The following is a 20,901-nucleotide window of genomic DNA, read 5'->3' as shown; positions in this document are numbered from 1 at the left end:
TAAGAAAGAAAACATTATTAAATCACATTTAGTAGAAATTCAGATTTGTAATTTTTAATTAAAAGTAGGTATTTACCTTCGTCTACAGCTCAATCTGTTGTAACTTGAGTTACGGCCGTTTCGGCATTATAATGCCATCGTCAGACGTTGAACATTCAGCTGAAGTAGCGTCGTCATAGTGTAAATATGACATCGAGCTATGAAAACCAAGCTCGAAGGTAAATACCTACTTTTAATTAATATCACAGCTCAGGGGCTAAAAATGGATTTTAATTGTAATTTTTATATGAAGCTTGGTTCTTCTGTTTATATTGATGATGAGCTTAATCTTCCAAAAAATGTCATTTCACTCAAATTGGGGTCGGTGAACACGAAACATAAAACACCGATGGACATTGTGCAAAAATTTATAACTGGCCAGTACAGGACACTTAATACACCGCACGGGTGGATGCGTTGTCATGACTGAGGTGTCCTCGCTCCTTTCCCATATTTTAGTAATGGTAAGCTTTTTCCATCACCTTCCCCTAATGTTTTCAAACTAAGAATCAACAAATTTATCTTCAATCTTGATATAGTAGAGGCTGACTATCATCACAGCTAGTGATGTAAAATTCCCAGGAATTGAAAATCCAAGAAATCTTCTCAAAATTCTTAAATTCCCAGGATATTTTAGACTAACTAGCAAGGTAGGTTTAAAAACTGTGACTAAATAAGTAAGAGCCGTAATTATATAGTCAAACCGTGCACAAAAACTGAAATATATTACAAAAATGTTATTGAAATAAATAAATGGAAATTTATAATTTTTTAAGCTAAATTGTTCAAACCAATATGTCACTTTGTAAGTTGTCTGATTTAACAAAACACAAACACTCTTATATGTTCAAAAAGTATTTAATACATACATCAGAAAAATAACCTAGTAAATACCCTGGAAAAAATGTTATTTGAACAAATTTGTTGATTTAACATATTAAATTAAGACTACATATTGAAAACAAAAAGGTTTGATGGTAAATATTTATATGACATATTTGCTTTCCGTATTATTTATTTAAGTTTCCTGGTCATTGTCACTCTCTTATGTCCATTACATTTAATTCTTTCATTCTTCTCTTCTTCTACGTCACCAAATAAAATAAGATCGTCTTCATTGTTACTTGCTGTTGACTTGATCTCAGCCTCATCACTTAACTTTTCTTCGATCTCAAGGATATCTTCATTTTCTTCCTGTACTCCTGTTTCCTCTGAGTTGCCTTCTGCTTACTTACTTGTCCTATTCTCTCTTGGAGGTTGAGCATTCATGAGCTTCCAGTTGTGAGAAAGAATTGTGAGTTTTGCTGCTTGCTCAGATGAAAGTCGGTCTCTTTTCTTGGAATGCATCCAAGGAAATGTACTACATGTACGCTCTGTGGCAGCCTAAGTTACTACTGATGCCCCTAATATTCTTATGGCTACAGCTACCAAGTCGCAGGTACCTCTCAACCCCCTCCACCACCGTGACAGAGGCTTGATAATTTTATCCTCATTTTCGATCCTACGAACGAGTCTACTGCAGTTGGTTAGTCATTAGTAGTTGGTAGCTAATGTGTTAACACCTTCCCTACCGACCGTCACACTCCCCTGTAAACTGAGGGATGAGTATAGTTGGTAGCCTATGTGTTAATATCCCTTTTGTTTGTTAAAACTGTAATGTAGGCTACTCTAGCATGCAATGTTGATAGTTGTAGGCCTAACTCCTTAACACTAACACTAATACCGAAACACCGGTCTGACAGGCCCACGGGAATTTTCAAAAACGCATGTTGGCAACACTGTTTACTTGGTAGATTCCATTCCCCCAATACCTTCCCCCCTTTTCCTCCCCTACCTATTGATCATTTGTTCATTTTGCATGGGTGCCGTGACCTTGACAGGTCGTCTGTTCATAACATGTCCGTTTCAGAAGCCCAGCGTTGGTGTATTTTAAAGCGGGGTCTCACAGACCGAGGGTTTCGGTTTGTGTGTTTCTAAGCGGAGTCCATTATTTTTCAAATGGGGTCTCACAGACCGGTGGTTTCGGTTAACGTCAGCCAAGGTGGGGTTTCGGTATTAGTGTTAACAATACCAAGTTGTTAAGCTGGAAAACATAAAGAAGCAGGGAATTTTAAAATGTGGATTGTTATAAATATGTTAGGCCAAAGGATGTTTTAAAACATGAGTTCTAAACAAAGTGCTTCATATATAAATACCTCAAGTTTTTTTATTTTTTTTTATATAGTTTAAGAATTTAAATACATTCAGATCCATAAATTCTAACCTTTTTTATACAGGAAATCAATGCATGGAGTGACAACTATTAGATAAAAAATGTATGAATTTACTTAGGTAACATAGTTTTAAGGTTTTCTAACTGTCAGTATATGTTAAAACGTTCAAAATTTTAAAATGTTCATAAGTTCCCAATATTTGGGAATTTTTCCAGTCCTGGGCTTAAGTCCCGGCAATATTCCCATTTTAGAAGTTCCCTAAATTGTTGTTTTGAAGTTCCCACTGGGAATGTCCCCGACTCACATCATGGTGTACCCACATCACTAATCACAGCTGATTATCTGTGCGTTTGACCCGACCCTCGCCCCTTCCATCCTGGGCCTGCATGAATCCAGTAGATAGTCCCCACCTGATCAAAACTGTATTTTGTTTAACTTTTCTTATTTTAAACCCTAGTGAAAATTTCATCTATAGGCCTTTTGTTGGTTTTTTATTTTTTATTACAAGTTGCAGTTTTGCTCGATTTCGAGCAACAGCTAGGTTATCTAGTATTACTTAAATACTAAAATACTATTTACACTGTGGCAATGGCTAAAAAAAGGCTCGTTGCCTAGTTCTTCGAGGCTGTAAAGAGGCCTATTAACCAGCTTTCTCTTTAAAATCATGAAAAATCAGGGCCGTCTTAAAATCATCTAAGTCCAGATTGCGCACATGAACCGGCAAGGAATTAAACAGCCTTAACGCCGACCGAGGATAACTCTTCAGTGAGCGTGCTAATTAAACGGCATCTCGGCAGATCAACATCACAAGCTTGGCGGGTATGGTGGCTATGTACATTGTCTCTGACTACAAAATGGTGAATGTTTACCTTCAGCAGGGTTAAGATGTTAAGGACATACTGGCTGTAGACAGCCAACACACCCAACTCCAGGAAGATAGGCCGACAGTGTGCTTTGTAGCCAGAAGATGTTATTATTCTCATCGCCCTCTTTTGTAGTAGGAGTAATTCCTGTGTCGATGGAGAATGACCCCACAGAAACAGGCCATACGTGAGGTGACTGTGAAACAGTGCGTGGTACACCGCTAGCAAATACGGTCTGGTAATGGTGGTCCTAAGCCTCCTTAAAAGGTGAAGAACACTTGAGAGCTTCAATATGGTGGTGCCAACTTAGCTTAGAATCCATCCAGAACCCAAGCAGCTTCACGCTGTTGTCCTCAATGCCGATCTTCTAGGAACACATAAGGGTCTGAGTCTTCTCCTCGTTGATCTTGAGTTTGTTGGCTATAAACCAGTCCTTGGCCAGCCTTAGGGAGTTGTTTGCCTCCTCCAGCAGCGGATTGATGTTCTTACCCTTTGTGACTAAGGTGGCATCATCTGCAAACAGGAGGGCGTGACTGGTAGTAGCAAGGTCATTGATCATGATTGTGAAAAGGAGAGGGCCCAGAACCAATCCCTGCGGAACTCCATGGGGAAGAGAGCCCATAGTAGATGAAGCTCCGATGATTGTCACTATTTGTTTGCGGTTACCAAGGTAGTCCACAAGAGAGCCGAAAACTGCACCGCCAATTCCGTATTTTCTCAGCTTGGCCAGAAGAATGTCATTTGACACAACGTCAAAAGCCTTGCTGAGGTCACAAAGGCTGACGTGGACCGATTCATTTTCCTCGAAGGCCTGGGATATGGTGTCGACCAGGCTTAGGAGTAAGGAGGTGGTAGATCGACCGCTACGAAAACCGTGTTGTGAGTCCACCAGTAGGACATTCTTTTCAAAATATGAGAGGAGTTGCTTCTTCATCACCTTAGAAAATATAGGGAGGATAGAGATGGGGCGGAAATTTTCCATGAGTGCAGGGTTCCCTTTCTTGAAAATGGGCACAGTCCGGGCCTTTTTTAAAGAGTCCGGAAAAGATCCATAAGCCAGGCACAAGTTGACCAGATGCGTGAGAGGAACGGCCACAAGATCTGCAACAGCCCTGAGAACGTGCAGAAAGGCCATAGACATCTTGGCTCTTAGAGTCTTTAAAATTCTTAATAGTTTGAGAGATCTCTCTTACACTCGCAGTATTACAGCAGGTATATGAATGGACGGAGGAGAAGTCCGGCATAGAATCCAGAGCGTCCGTCTGCAACACAGGTAGATCAGAGATGATGCTTCCAGCCACACTTGTAAAATACACATTAAACTCATCAGGGGATGCTAGGATTTTAGGCCCTGGACCTGGTGCTCTTTCCTCATTGATTATGTCCCACGCAGCTTTACATGGGTTAGGGGCACTAAGGATGAATTCAGCATTGAACGATTTCTTGGCCACATTTACTCTAACCCTATAATTCCTGTTGATCTGCAAATAAAGAGAATAGAGCTGCCCTTTCCTACACATATCATTGGAACCCAGGACTTAAACAAAAGACATATAATTTCTGATCCTCCTCAATTATTCAGTTGTGTACCAACAATTTGCTGATTCGTTAGGCCTTGAACCAGGGCCGTCAGGACAGACCTTACGCTTGAGGTTAGTACCCCTAACCCATAAAGTCACTTACCCACGACGCGTCGCTGATCCCAGGGCGGCTTCGCGCATTAAGCTCCCCCAAACCCTCACGACGCCCTAGTGTACCAACCTGAAACTTTCCCTAACCTAAACACCCTTCATAAATTCCACCGCCTCAAAAAGCTCTCCAAACCACCCGCCATAGAGCCCAGCGTCGCCAACGAGGACAGGCGGTCCAGTCCAGACATGCCGGGTCGAGGAGAAGAGGCGACGACGCCACCTAACCTCAAAACCGGTAAGTTTTGCCACAGCCCCTTTGCAACGATGCAGAAACCAAGAGCTATGTGGACCCGACGATGGCTGGACGAGGACGACAACTATAACGCAAAACTCCCCTACTGTGCATGCGCGGCCTGGAGCGCATAAATACGGAGCCACTACAGCCCACTGTCAGCCTAGCTGGAGCAGCCGAACTGGACACATCGACCAGAGCAGTCCACGGGTTTGTAAGTATTCTACGAGTTGCCCGTCCTGCTAGAGCAATCCAAGCACGACACCCGTCCTGCAAAAGCAATCCAAACGCAACCCCGTCCTGGGGCCCATTTCATAATAAGCTACAAGTTATAAGTTACAACTTGTAACTTGTAATTTCCATTAGATTTGCATTGGGTAATCAGCTGATTTACTAATAATATTAGTTTGTACTGTATTATGAAATGGGCCCCTGATAGAGCAAAATCAGAGCACGATACCCGTCCTGCTAGAGCAATCCAAGCACGACACCCGTCATGATAGAGCAATCCGAGCACGACACCCGTCATGATAGAGCAATCCGAGCACGACACCCGTCATGATAGAGCAATCCGAGCACGACACCCGTCCTGCTAGAGCAATCCAAGTACGACACCCATCCTGCTAGAGCAATTCAAGCACGACCCAGAGTCCTGTTAGAGAAATCCGAGCACGACCCCGTCCTGCTGGAGTAATCCATAGAATTAGATATACCGATATCCTGCTAGTGAAAACCCAGCATTCCCGGTGGCTTTGATGGGTGTGGCCCTATTGTAGACGACTCGAAACACTGTCTAGTATCTTAGGCACCGTTCGAACCATTCGTTTCTGACCCCTGGAACAAAACCCAGCAACGACTGAGCGGATCCTGGCATCAAGTGATTAAAACTATACGACTTACTCTGAAGTACATTATATCTTCAGTTAAAGGCTGCCGTGGATCTGTACTATTTTTGTTCCAAATGTTAAGGGCCATAACAACATACTAATTTTAATCAAAACCGGCCTTTTTTCTAAAATCCAATTATTCGACTTTTAGCAGTAGTGGACTAAATTGAACTCAGCTGACCCGACGGCACAATTTGTTTTTCAGGATTAATTTTGCCAACAGTGTCATTTAGAGGCTTCCGATTGACTATAACGAAGGTTTATTAATTGAAAAATTATTTTTTCCTACAGTTACCCAACAATGTACATGTTCTCTCACTGATTTGAGAAAGCAAAGTTGCCGATTCGCTCATCAGTGAGACAATGTTAACATTGTCTCACTCTAATTACTTTGTCTCACTCCAGATTTGCAACGAGAAGGCACGAAATAGTGAGCGCGTAACATGCAGGCAACGTTGTATGCGCGCGAAATACGTTGGCAGCACTGGCTGTAAATCAGCTGGTCAGCTGTTGTACTGTTGTATTTGTCACTTCACATTAAATGTTATATTAAAAGTTCACTTCTGTGTAAAAATAGGTTATGTTTCTTCACCATTTTATTTGTTTTATGGTAACTGTAGGAAAAGTATAATGTGCAACTCGAGTTCAAAGTACAATTGCCTCACTCGAGAAACCATTCCTCACTCGCCTACGGCTCGTGAGTAAGGATTTCTCTTGAGTGAGTCAATTGCTCACTTTTCTCACTAGTTGCACAAATAACTATTGTTCATAGAATAAAATTATAAATGCTTCAAATTCAATTTTATATTTTTTATTATGAAATTAAACCGTCATAGCCTAACCATCGACATATAAAACTAACTGGATCGGCTGCTAGGCTCCGCGACCCGAGCCAATGACCGGGGTTGCGTTTTAGATTTTGCAGGCGTCATGTGGGATTAAGCGTCTCGCTGCGCCACATCTTAGCATTGTCGCGGCCAGGACGATGCACTTTATACAGCCCTTTACTCTCTACTAAAACGATGTAGGGCATTTTAATAATCAATTTTCATGAACTTTTTACAAGTAATAAAAGTGTAAAAGTAACGCTGTGAGTAACCGAGTTCGGGTACCACAATTAATAAATATTAACTGACGGCGGATATTTCACACTGAGGTTTCTGATCAAATATAATTTAAATTCCGATTTTAATTTTTTTGATGATGGAATAAAAGTAATAAAATAGTACAATTAAGAAACCTTTATGACTTGGTTCTTTCTTCACTTACTAACGAAACCAATTATGTTTCAATGTTACAATACAAAATAGTTCATGTTAAAATGGGGTTTATCAGTTTCTCGTAAAATACAAAATATTCGGGGGTAAGGTATTAGTAAGAACAAGGATAGATTATATAAGAAACATTTTATTTAGGAAACTTTGTAAAACAAAGAAACAAATTTAGCCTAAACATTGCTAAAAAGAATAAGCTTATTTAACTTCTGCCGCATACCAAGCTTTGACAGAGAAGCTTCTGCTGTTTTACGCTTAGAAATGCTGTGGCATATAATTTTGTAAAACATAATACCAATTAATTTGATTAATTTCATGTCATGGCTTTCCTCGCCAAATTCATTATTACCTTTATGATTAAGAAAAACGTTACCAGCAAAGGTTCTACATGCTAATGAAATATTTTTTGAGGCATCAACTTTTGCCAATCCTTGGAATATGCAACAATTTGATTGTACATGAACTTAACAATTTTTAGTACATCTGGGCAAGCCCTGATTAATTTTCCTTTTGATAGAAAATCAGTAAAATTAGTGCAAGGGCTTGGATTTGAATCGCCAGTTACTAAAAGATTACTACATTCTTCACATTTCAGTTTAGGATCCAACTTTCGAATAACATAACCACAAATATAATATAGTACATTATCTTTATAGTAAGACGACTTTTCTATGCCTTCTAAATGTATGACATACATTCTATATCATCAGCATCATCGGCTTCATCACTATGTCCAACTACTTGGGATAATTCGTTGAAGATCATTACAGAACTTTGTTGATTGAAGTCAAATGATAAGCAATTGCCTTTATCAGATGGCTGGACACTATTGCGAAACTTAAGTTTTCTCAAAGCCCACTGGAACTGTTTCACATTTGGATTATTGTTATTTCCTCCTCGAGATCTTATACAGGAAAATAACAATTCCAGGTGGCCTTGAGAAAACTTGTACGTTAATATGTACTTAAATTCATGCTCCTCTAATAAACTTTTTATCAAAATATTTATCGTGTGGATGTTGGTGATGAAGCCGAGAGCAAACGGTTTCCTGGCATGATTAATAATAGGAAATTTTTCAATTTTCAAACAGGTAAAATAGTTCAAAGATTTCTGTAGCATACCATTTATATACTCTAAATTGTCCTTCCGTATCGGTGCTTTGACATTTTTCCCAAATGGATCCCTGCTGTTAAAAAAATCAAACAATTGATCAATAATCCTCAAAAACTCAATTGTTGCCTCACAACCTATGAAATCAGGATGGTCATTCCTTAGTAAAAATTCTAGCGCGTCGGTAACGCTTGAACTTAAAGTCTGTGCAGCAAGTTTGACATTCATTTTCCTATTTCTGAAAAATATAATGCAATGAAAACAGCTATTATAAATACGAATTTACAGTTAAATATTGATATTCATAGCCGTTACAGTATTCAAATTTTACCAAAGAAGTAGACATTTTGTAGACGTAGACTGAGGGAGGTTTATTGTAACACGCACATGCGCCCAAGGTCAGGTGTAGACAACATGGTTTCGCGCGCTATATCCCACATGCTGCCTTCAATTTGCCCATGCGGCAACCCCGATACACACCTGTATTGGCTCGGAAAGCTCTACACGAGCCTTACGGCCTGCGCGCAATCCAGTTAGTTTTATATGTCGATGAGCCTAACCAAACCAACCAAACGTGCTGACAATGAAAAAGTCTAATGAAGGTTTATTAATCGAAAAAAATAGTTCTGTTCATAAAATAAAATTATAAATGCCTCAAATCCTATTTTATAATTTTTTATTCTAAAATTTAAACCTAACCAAACTAACCAGACTTGCTAATAATGAAAAATCAAATGAAGGTTTAACCGAAAAAAATATTTCTGTTCATAAAATAAAACTATAAATGGGTCAAATTCAATATCATAATAAAATTCAACCATCATAACCTAACCAAACCAACCAAACTTGTTGATAGTGAAAAAACCCAATACAAAAAAATAGTGCTATGGATGGGATTCGAACCCGGGTCCTTCGAAACATCAGCCCAGCACTACAACCACTACACCACCGAGGCCGTTAAGCACGAGTCACACTAGGCTGGCATCAGCGGCGAATTGAAAGAAGTCGCGACTGTCAGCTTAATGTGACCACAAAATTCGCAGCTGACACTGAGCTGACTCAGCCTGGATTGGTGAACCGGTGATGCTGGTGCCAGCTGCTGATCACCAGCGGCTGGCGAACAGCCTAGTGTGACCCGTGCTTTAGCAACAACCGTATCGTTGCGGTAATGATGTTCCCTCAGCCAATCAGAAGCCTCAAAATAATACTGTAGGCAACACTAATCCTGAAATAAAAATTCAGCGACCCGACGCTCGAGACTTGAGTGACCGAAGTGACTCAACGACAACGAACGATGGATTGGGAATGGATTGATTTTTGATTCGCCGCCGCTTCCCTCCCCGCTTGGCGCTATGTTTTTGTTTATTAGGTTAGGTTATGTTATGGTTGTGGAGAAAGTTTGTTTTGTTTTGCATTTTCTGTTTCTGAATGAAATTATGATCAAGAAAGTTTACTAATTACTAATGATCGTAAGAAGTCGGTAGTGATCGAATTTTATATTCGTAGCCTACCTCTTCCCTAGCTGTATACAACCATACAACAGTTAGTAGGCTTAACAAACTTAAATAAATAGTCCTTGTGCATAACTTAAACTTGACTTGCCTACTTTAGCTTGTTTGTTTTGATATTAGGTGGCTTGTTCAGTGAGAAAAATGAATTCAGCAAGCAAAGTAAGTATTAGGCTACACATAGCAAAATAATTATTTATAGGCAATAAAAGCCTCCGGTTTCCCAAGTCACCTCATTTGTTGGAGAACATATTAAGACTTTAATGTTAGGTAGTAAATAGGTCTAGGCCTATCTGCATAAAGTTGGATAACAAAGTTTCACCCAGGGTATAAGTTAGTACTACACAGTATTTTATGACATAGGCTATAGATAGTCCTAGGAGAAGTTAACTGGGCTATGCTAATATCGATTGAAACTAAGTAATCGAATTGAAAATATTGATTATTAATCAATATTTTTAAATATAGCCTACTTAGGGTACCGGTATCTATAATTATATACGTAGGTGAAACTGTCATAACCTAACCTAACTAACCAGACTTAGCCTAGGCCTAGGCTACTAGAGACATCGAGATTTTTTTGGCCTAGGTAGCAGTGTTTCTACACGACCAAAAAAATAATCCTGCTAACTGTGTTGAGAAATCCCGTTTAGGCCTCTAAACTTAATCCCGCTTTTGAATTATGAAAAATCCAGTACCTACCGGTAGTTCAAGTTAACCAGTTGGAGTAGCCTAGGCCTATTTTTCTCTAAAATGAAGTAGAACAATATTAAAATAGGCCTAACTTAGTCGTTATAGCCAAAAATCCTGTATCATCCCACATTCTGTTTTAATCCTGCTCATTGTCTAACAGCGCCGTTTTCGGGATAATAATCTTGGAAACACTGCTAGGTAACTTAGGCTAAGTTAGGCCCAATAACTTATTTAAAACAGCCAATTTTTGACTCGGTTGTCTGTTTGTGTTCAAATTTGTGGCATTGTAGGCCCATTCTAATAAAAAGAACCTTTTCTTATTTAGGCCTTACCTAGGCTAAGATTTTCTTCTGGCTCCTCCTGGCGGGCCGTACCCCTGAGGAAGTAGCGGATCACTGAATAATGTGTTAAATAATTGTTTATGTGCAAGGTTTTGTAGCTATATTTTAAATATTAAAAAAATATTCGACAGACCCGGGCCCTTTTGGATACTCTGTAAGTTAACTTACATATGGCAGATCTAGGCCCCCTAATGTCACAATACCCTATAAAACATTTAAAGTGCTGGAATAAAACATTGATTCTCGATTCTCACCACTATTCTTTCCACACCTCCTCTCACCCCAGCATCAGCAACTTGGCTTAAGTAAAGCTGTGTGATCAGTGTCAACATCATTAGGAGGCGCCATGATAAAAGACATTAAGTTAGTCAGAATACTGGAATTAACACTGTATCCGGTCCTTGTTACATTTTCAAGAAATCCTTGCCATCCTGGAAATCCTTTCACATTCCACTAGGCTACTTAAGTTACCTAGTATCCACACAACATCACGTCATGCGGAGGGAGAGTGTACAAGCGTGAATACGAATTAAGGTCTGGCCTAAACCTGGGATCATTTGAAAGTCTACCACTAAAGTTTTTAGTTATTATACAGCTCAGGGGCTAAAACATGGATTTTAATGAAAGTCTGTCAGCTTCACTAGTGAAATTCCTTTTTTCTCAGTCAACTGGAAATGCCTTAGTCGTGTTTCTTTAGGGAACCGATCTTTGGCATTTACAATGCAGTCTGGTGGTGTCACACATTTAATTCCTGCAATGTTTTGGAACGTGCTGCATCCATAATTGTAGGCCTATTCACATTATTAAAGTCACAGTTATTACATGTGAACTATAAAAAAACCCAGTTTTAAATTCAGATTCCCTGGAGCCATTAACTTACCACCAGCACAATGACAGCATGGCATGAAGAGCATAGTCCCAAGTTTATTTTAATAACAAGTTTATAAAAGCGTTTCATCTACTGTATATTCTGATGATGGAGCTTATGTCTAACATGATTGGAGAAATGAAAGATTTCGGCTCCACAAGGGATATGGGGTAAAAGTTGGTTTTTCTCATTTTTGGCCCCCAAAACATAAAATTTCCCAATTTCTCTCAAAAACATTTTAAAAAGCGTAAAAATAAAATCTTGGGTTATTTAGTATCCAGGCTATTGAGGCGTTTTTTACAATTATTGGCTAGGGAGAAAATTAAAAAAATTGCAGGCCTTAATTTAAAATTCCCACATTCTTATAGAGAATAAGTAGGCCTAAACTGTTGTAGTTTGCTTGTTTATGTAGGCCTATACTGTATCTTATGATCAAGGTTTGCTGTAGCGGCGGGGTATTTATTGTTGTTTAATATACCGTACTAAGTTATATATGCTGTAAATATTTTTTCCACTAGACCCAAGGAGTTTTTTTTTTTGTGTCTGGCTACCTTTTGTATGCCAATTAAGATTAATTAGAATAAGTTAGAAATTTTCACTTAAAAACAGGAGTAGATCCCCCTCCAGAAACGTTGTGTAGTACATATTAAACACAAGAAACGTCGGAAAAGTCTAATATTATTAACATTTAAAAACCAACTTCATGATGAATTTTAAAAACTGTGTAGTATATAGAACTCATTCTACGCCTGATCAGTACTACAGTAAAATTGGTTGTGGTGTAAATAAAGGGAAACAAAAACTACTGCTACTTTAACACTTGTCACCAAAACAGTGGTTCTACCACTGTCATAACACAATACAATACAGTAGTGCTTTGGTTGAGTTGAGATATAATTTTGGCTGGAGCTGGAAAATCTATACTATTATAAAAAAGAGGTGGTTGCTGTATGTGTGTATGGGAAAAGTAAACTCGAAAAATACTGGTCGGATTGGGCTGAAATTTGGCATGATGATAGCCCACATTCCCGATTAACATATAGGCATATTCTTATTTCAAAAATCCTTTCGGGCTCCGCCCCAGTGGCTCTGGAATTTCCCATGTTAACCTTATGAGAAATGGAATTATTGAATCTTAACAGCTGTTTCAATTAAACAAGTTGGTTCTGTTCTATGATGTTCAATAGCATTAAAGTTACAAGGATTACCAACAGGGTGCAGCACTATTATTTCTTTTACATTTATGACAACAGCTAATTTGCAACCAAAAGGTGAGTGAGCGTAGCGAACGAACTTCAACCTGGAGGCGAGTTAGCGTAGCGAACGAGCTAACCTGAAGGCAAGTGAGCGCAGCGAACGAGCTCCAACCTAAAGGTGAGTGAGCGAAGCGAACGAGCTCCAACCTAAAGGTGAGTGAGCGTAGCGAACGAGCTCCAACCTAAAGGTGAGTGAGCGTAGCGAACAAACTTCAACCAGGACGTGATTGAGCCATGAAAGCCGTGATAATCTTGAAAATTAAGAAGTTAAACGGGGCAAAGCCCGCGGGTTACAGCTAGTAAGTTAATATGGGTAGGGTAGGCCTTACTCATTATAAATACTCTTTCAAGTTCTGTAACTGAGAAGGATTTTAATAAATCTACTTTTGTTGTAAGTAAAATAGCTTAAATTTCAATTTTTTTTTAAATACTCAATTCATACAGGTTGGTGAGATATTTACTGCAGCAGGGACTGCTTTCAACAAACTTGGGGAGTTGACTCTTCAGTTGCACCCCACAGCGGACTCTCCTGCAGGGTAAGATAGTGATGGGTTACCCCTCTGTTACCTAAGTTAAGTAATTTACTTAGGCCTAATTTATTATAAGCCACACAGATGTTAATCCTGATTCACCAAATGAAACGCAAAAGACATTAGGTTTAGTTTGCATTAGGTTTAGTTTGACATGGTGCGTTAATAATATAATAGGTTACGGGCGTTCTAGTTAAATTAACTGTTGAAACGATTCACTTCTAATGTGCATGTAAATAGTTAAACTTATATCTTTATTTTAGAAAGCATGAATTCAAAAACGTACGGTATTTGTTAACTTTAGACAACATAACAATAAGGTTATTTTATTTTATAAAACCGTCCCTTATAACTCAAGGCTTTAGACAATTGTACTCGTAGTGACAGGTTTTGAATTTGTATCACATTAATAATCTCAGTAATCCTACATATTCCTGATTTAGAATGCACACTATTCAGGACATCTTAAAAGAATAAAGCTGGTCGCTTTGACGTCAATTAGTTTTAACCAAATACAGCATTTTCCAAGTTTTCTTTAGAAACAGTTTTCCAGTGTACAATTTGTTTTATGTCTCTTCTTCAGTAAAGTTTGTATTTGATTACCTACTCGTGTTCCATTTCCTGAGCAGAGAAACCAATTTCTTTAATAATAATAATACCAAATAAAAATGTAAACGGAAGTGGTAATAAATAAGCAATAAAATTAAATGAGAAAACTACTTAAAAACTAAACAATCCAAAAATTATTCTGAACTGAACTAAAGCCATAGACAAAAATAGTTAAATATAGACCGTCAGCCATGCTGCGGTTACCATAGGTTCTGGCGCACACCGCTGGGAGCGCCATGTAGCTACGGCGTAAGTTATGCGCTACGTAACTACACGGCGCTCCCAGTGGTGTGCGTCTGAACCTATGGTAACCGTGGTAACTGTAGCTTGGCTGACAGTCTATATTAAATTATTTTTGTCTATGCTAAAGCTTAACAATCAGTCAATAATTAAAGATTTCGATATTGGACAAACCGATATCATCCTTGCTGGCACTAGGAAAATGTCCTCACCAAACTGAGTCTGCCAGCTGTTCTGCCATCTGCCTGCGCAAGCGCACAAGCATCTTTTGCTACTGCACATATTTTGGTTTAGTTTTTCACTCACAAAACAAATTATAGTTTCTTTATTGATGGAGTTTAAACACTTTTCTGAAATTATTTACCAGCTTACATAGTGTGTCAGCTGCTAGACATTTAAAAATTGGAAAATTTGTGTAAAAAATGTGTGAATAGTTATTCATGAGTCAAAGCATGACTATCATAATTGGGAAGGCTTCTTATTTATTAGAGGATTTTTGGAATATACAGTAAATGTTTTTTACTCTCAGGCCTTTTTACAATAAATATTGTTATTATTTTCTAATTAATTTTTTTTATTGGGAGTTCCTACAATAGATTTTGTGTAAATTCCAAGTTTCTTTTTTTAAATAAATGTTATAAAAGTTAAAAATTTGGGAGTTAAAACCCCCTATTTTTATGACCACATAGTGAAGGTATAGTTAACGCAATTAACGCCGTTCTGCAGTAGCCTATTGTTTAAAAGAATTACAGTTAAACTAATAAAATGTCACCTGTAGTGAACATGTAAAAAATTGTAAGCTCTTTGTTTTACTTGTTTGCAATCAGTAAATGGTCTGAAGAAGAGATAGAAATGCTGAGGCAAGCAGTAAAAAGATTTGGAGATGACCTTAATCAGATCAGTGAACACATCAAAGGCAGGACTGTGTAAGTGTGTTTCCATGTTTAAATGTAGATCTTACTTTCCATAACTTATCCAACTCCTACGTTTTTAAATTTTTATACAAGCCATAATAAAATAGGCGAGCCTACTATATTAATGTTAAGAAGGGCTGCAGTCAATACCTCAGAACTTAGATATCTAGCACTCTTGTTCTCCAGACTTTTCACCAGCCATAGGTCCAGAGCAAATATTCTCCCATTAACTACAGTGTTGACTTGTTTTTAGTGAATTTCGCTATAGGGAAGAAGCTTTTACTGTAGGCGACAAAGAAAGACCTAGACCCGGGACTGATTTACCTTTTCATCTTGATGTCCCCAGAGACCAAACACAAAATTTGTTCAAAATGTTTATATATGTAAATATATATAAATATTATATGTGTGTGTGTCCGTCAACGCATTAACTTTAGTCATTTTGTTCCGATTTTCATGAATTTTGGGTCGAAGTTGTAGGTCAGGATAGACTTGAATGAGATCGTGAACCAGCATGATCCGACCATGGGAACAGCAGAGTTTTATGGGATAAAAATTGGGTTTTCCCATCTTTGACCTTCAAAAACATAACATTTTCCAACTTCTTTTTAATCCATTCTGAAGAGCTTAAAAACAAATGATTTAGTATAGGTATTGAAAATATTTTGTACGGTTATTAAAATTAATCACAGAAAATTTCAAAAAATGGTAAATTTAAATTTCCCATGTTATTCTTATGGAAATAAGGTAAACTGTTGTATTTTGCTTGTTTATGGATATATTTGGGTTCAATTTGGCAAAATTTATTTATTTTCCCCTATACTATTAACATTTGGTAAAAAAAATCATTTTACCTTCCCCATTGCGGCAAACCTAAGTACCCGTTAAAAGTTTTGAAATAAGTAGGCCTATGTCTTGTTTTTAAAAATATTTTAGTTTGAATCCAATTAGACAAATTGAAATTAACTTATTCTGCAGGTTTTCTGTGGCTGGGGTATTTTATTTGTATGCCTAGAGGTGTTCATTGAATCTTACTTAAAATTTCTATATATTAGTCCAATAATAGTTGTCACAATCAACGCACTTAATTTTGTATTTTTTTTAGGTAACTATCAAATAATTTTATATTTAGACAGTTCTTAACTCAGTTCTTAAAATTTATAACCTATTTCATATGTAGCCCTATGAACTCTTAAATGAGTTTGCAAACCAGCATGATCAGGTTTTGAGGTTTTTCAAAAATTGTTTTTTAGCGAATTTCCCTATAGGGAAGTAGCTATTACCGTAGGTCTCATGGTAAGACCTAGGCCCGGGACCGATTTACTTATTAATTTTGATGTCCCCAGAGGCCAAAAACACCAATCGTTCAAATTTTTATATATCTATATATATATATATATATATATATATGTGTCCATCCGCACGATAACTTGAGTAATTTTTGTCCGATTTTGATAAAATTTGGTATGAAGGTGTAAGGCGGGATAAACTTGAACCAGTTCGCGAACCAGCATGATCGGACTATGGGAACAGGGGTTTACGGGGGGTTTTATGGGGTAAAAATAGGTTTTTCCCATTTTTGACTCAAAAAACATAAAATTTAGCAATTTCTTTCCAAACCATTTTGTAGAGCTTAAAAAAAACAAATAATTTAGTATATTGAAGCGTTATTATACGCCTAATGGTTACGGAGAAAATAAAAAAAAAATTTAAATTTAAAATTCCCATAAGTAAACTGTTGTAGTTTGCTTGTTTATGAACATATTTTGATAAAATTTGGAAAATGTTTTTATTTTTTTACTAACTATTAACATTTTACAAAAAAAAAAAGTTTTACCCTCCCTGATGCAGCAATCCTAAGTACTTGTTAAACTAATTCTATTTAAATAGGAAATAAATGTTTTTTAAGTAGACATTTTAGTGTAAATCCAATCAGGCAAATGGAAATTCGCTTAGTCTGCAGGTTTGCTGCGGCGGGGGTATTTTGTTTACCGCGCATCTAAATATTCTCCTCTGCCATATCAAAGTTCATCTTGTCATTTTCTAAATTTACCTTACATTCCTCAATCATCAGATGTTTAATAAATCATGATTCTGGAAAAGAATCTGCATATTTTAGTTAGCAAACAGGTTATCATCTCATTCAACACTAATTTCTGCCTTTTAGTGTGCACGTTGGTGTATTGGTGTCATCAAAATTTAATCTTTTTACGCTTGATGATTACAGGTCTCAGATCAGGACCACACTTAAAAAGAAGGCATTTGAGGATGCAGGGTTGCCAGTGCGACAGATTCAACTTTCTCAGCCTCAGTCCCAGTCACAGCAAGGCATGCTGACCAAGACAGCCCAGGAGGTAACTAAAATTAGGTGGATAATGTGTAAATATTACAGTCTTGACCAACTAAGTGCAACGTGGGGCGAAAGAGTGCTAGGTTAAAGAGAGGTCCCAAAGTAAAACTACATGATATAATACATTTTCATTTTATTTCTCATGTAGGCTTTAGACTTTATTCACAATACCATAACATTAAATACATAAATTTAATGCCCAAGGCTTGTTGAGTACGGGATTTCATAGGATCTTAATCTTTACAGTTTTACCTAGAAGTCCAGACTACCTGGTTACCGAGTGCCTTGCTGTATCCTTAATTACCTGTGACATTGCCAAGTGTTATTGCTACGAAGGATTAATTTTAAAACTGATATTGATAAATGATGTTAGCTGTATATGTGAAAGACATAAAGAAGTAGAGTAATTGTTTATTTTAATTTGACATTATTTGGAAAATAATTGCAAACCCAGTGATCATTACACTATACTAAAGCTCACGTGACAATATGACAATATCCCAATCCCAGGCATTTTAATCTTATTACTAGCTGACCTGGCAGACAGAATTGTGTGCAATCTGGATACAGGGGCAAATCTTGCAAGTGCAAAAGGGAGGTGAGAGAATTAAATAGCTGCAGTTTGATCCTAGGAATCAGTATTTACTTGCCAGACGATGAGCCCCGATAGTGTTAAATCCCGATTATGACCATGATGTCATGATGACTGATGAGTCCCGACTACCTCACACTCGACACATTCCTTTAACATGCATACACACCCTTTAATCAAGCCTGACAACATATCAAGATTTCTCATAAACATAACAATGCTTTTTTTCTTAAGCTTGAGTAGGCCTATATGAAGTTGTAGACCGCTAACAGAGTGGATGTTTCAAAATTCGGTAGGATAACTATTTTTCCCAGTGTTGTTTTCTGTAAGTACCTTATCGCTTTTTAAATTTGATTTTTGTTGGCACTAGCCGGGAATAATGTTCATGATTGCGCTACAGTATTAATTAAGTAGGCCTATCATTCTTGATTTTTTAACACCAAATGGCGCGGTCCTTGCTCTTAAGGATTGCATACACGTTCTCATAAATATTAGCAACAGGATTGTCCGAAACATTTAGATTTTGTGGTATCTCAATTACATTGTATCCACCAGTTTTCTTTCTTTAAATCATAATGGATGATAATTAAGTATGTGGCGATTCTCGATACCACCTATTCTTGGACATTGGTATCAGTATCAAGAATTGATTGTGATAAGTCAATTTCAATAGCCTACTAATACTCGAAACCTCTGCAAAGATTGTGTAAAAAAAAATACGCTTTTGCCGCGACCGCAGATGTCGATGATGACGTTCCCGTGACGGCGAAAGAAGATGATAATGTCAACGTCACTGCAGGAGATGACAACGCTTATGCTGCCATCGCAGAAAAAATTTAGCTTCAGCTGGTCTATATAGATAGATTCTTTACTTCAATATCAAAAAGAAAAGTCAATGGTAAAAGTAAAGCAAGTTATAGTTACGCTTGCTTAAAGGTACACTTAGTGTGTCTAGTAGTAGAGCTCCACAGAGAAGAAGGAATGGTTGTAAAAGTGTGAAATCCAGATAAATAGTCAATAGTCAAAATTTCATTATTCTTTGTGTTATTTATAAACACAAGTTGGTATTGTTTGATAAACTCTGATCCATACAATGTGTGGTGTGACTCAGGTAACTCTCAACATGCTGAACGCTCCAGAACATGAGGTAGACGTGGAGGGCCTTCATGAAGCTGTCAAGGTAGAGTTTGACGGAGCCATGGAAGAGGTGACATCGTAGCAGTGATCTTGGCTGTGAACACTACGAGTGATATACCATATGAATAAATGGACTGTTTATAAGGCAAAAAGGATTAGGACATATGTTTTCTAAACTTTTCAAATCTGAAAAACATTACCTTAAATGTACCTAAAATTAAATGTAAGCCCTACCTTTAACTTTACTTTTATATTTATTTAGTTTTTTTTTATATTTAAGGTTAAATAAAGAAAACAAACACAGCATGGAAATTGTAGTATTAAAAGTAAAACTTAAATCAATTTAATAATGTTTATTTAATTGTTGTAGTTTATAATTATTGAACAATATTAAATATTGAACATGTCACATGTCACATGTAATGCATGTTTATTTATTTTTAAAGTCTACTGTTGTACTGCATTATTGTTAAGGCAGGTTTTTAACAATTTTTTTAAAACCTTAATGTTCAGTTAAACGTTACAAATTATCAGAAATATATTATACCTGTAAGAGAAAAAGCCTTTTTGTAATTATACTCATTGGTTTTGTAGTTATTTAAATTCTGGTACCCTCTCTAAACAAGTAAAATATGTTTGTAATTACTTCACCTTTGTATGAATAAAATGAATGGATATGTAGTATTTTTCTTAAAGCTTTTTTCACCCTTCAAAATTGCAAGATGAGCTGTTTTAGGGTATTTTATTAGTATAAAATTACATGACACCTGCACATTTTCAATAATTAATCTAAAAATACTTTTTTAACCAACTCCTAACTGATATAGTTGTAATTTTTATTGACCTGACAATATGTATTTATACAACCAATCTCTGTTTTCACAATCTCTAAAAAATACCTTCAGGCTGTAAATACAGGATTGCTATTTGCTAATAAACTACAACTCAATAGCAATAGCCGAACAAAGTTTAAAATTTATTTTATTTATGTCAACAATAATCTGTTAACTTCAGCATAATATATTATTAATTTTATGAAAAGTAAATAAAATTACATCTAATAACACTTGAAACATATATTTACATTTATTACTGTTTTAACAAGTTAAAAGATGGTATTGGTGATCGATTTTGATTCTCCACTTATCAGCCTCGTCAGCCGAATCACCTATTCTGTCACCACTTTATTTGCTTCAACTGGCCTTGAGTCGTAGTAAAAACTCTCTTTGTTACTCTCCCTATAGCAGCAAACCTAGGTACTCAGGAAACCTAATATTATTGAAATTTATTTAATTGAAAATCAAATCAGAGTAATGGAAACTCACTTAGTCTGCAGGTTTGCTGTGGTGGGGGTATTTTGCCTATTCTATGAAATGCAGGGACGACATCACAACCTGTGATTGCAAGGAAAATTAATAGGTTGCTGCAGATCTCTGGAGGGAGTTAAGAACAATACACTGAAACATTTGTATTATTTGAGTTATTAGCGGCAACCATTTTGAAACGACTTGATCCAAACTCGACCATTGACAACCTGGGCTGATATAATGTATT

General features: G+C 37.0%; 1 protein-coding gene across 1 annotated transcript; it reads left to right on the top strand.

Annotated features, from left to right (window-relative positions):
* Positions 1–9,712: 9,712 nt before the first annotated feature.
* LOC128986672 (chromatin complexes subunit BAP18-like) lies at positions 9,713–20,031 on the top strand. The gene is made up of 5 exons (XM_054407157.1): positions 9,713–9,979; positions 13,420–13,511; positions 15,182–15,280; positions 17,496–17,622; positions 19,322–20,031. The coding sequence occupies exons 1-5, from the start codon at positions 9,962–9,964 to the stop codon at positions 19,427–19,429; spliced, it is 444 nt and encodes a 147-aa protein (XP_054263132.1). The 5' UTR covers positions 9,713–9,961; the 3' UTR covers positions 19,430–20,031.
* The last annotated feature ends 870 nt before the right edge of the window (positions 20,032–20,901 follow it).

This window comes from Macrosteles quadrilineatus, unplaced genomic scaffold, assembly GCF_028750875.1.
Source record: "Macrosteles quadrilineatus isolate MER2022 unplaced genomic scaffold, UCM_ALF_1.0 Scaffold_2__2_contigs__length_208266976, whole genome shotgun sequence".
Classification (NCBI taxonomy): domain Eukaryota; kingdom Metazoa; phylum Arthropoda; class Insecta; order Hemiptera; family Cicadellidae; genus Macrosteles; species Macrosteles quadrilineatus.
The sequence above is the reverse complement of the archived record's forward strand: the minus strand, read 5'-3'. Positions and strand labels throughout refer to the sequence as shown.

Excerpts from the sequence above, each read along its gene's own strand:
- LOC128986672 (XM_054407157.1), top strand. Across the intron at positions 13,512-15,181 it reads ACAGCGGACTCTCCTGCAGG|TAAATGGTCTGAAGAAGAGA; the intron begins GTAAGATAGTGA and ends GTTTGCAATCAG. Across the intron at positions 15,281-17,495 it reads CACATCAAAGGCAGGACTGT|GTCTCAGATCAGGACCACAC; the intron begins GTAAGTGTGTTT and ends TGATGATTACAG.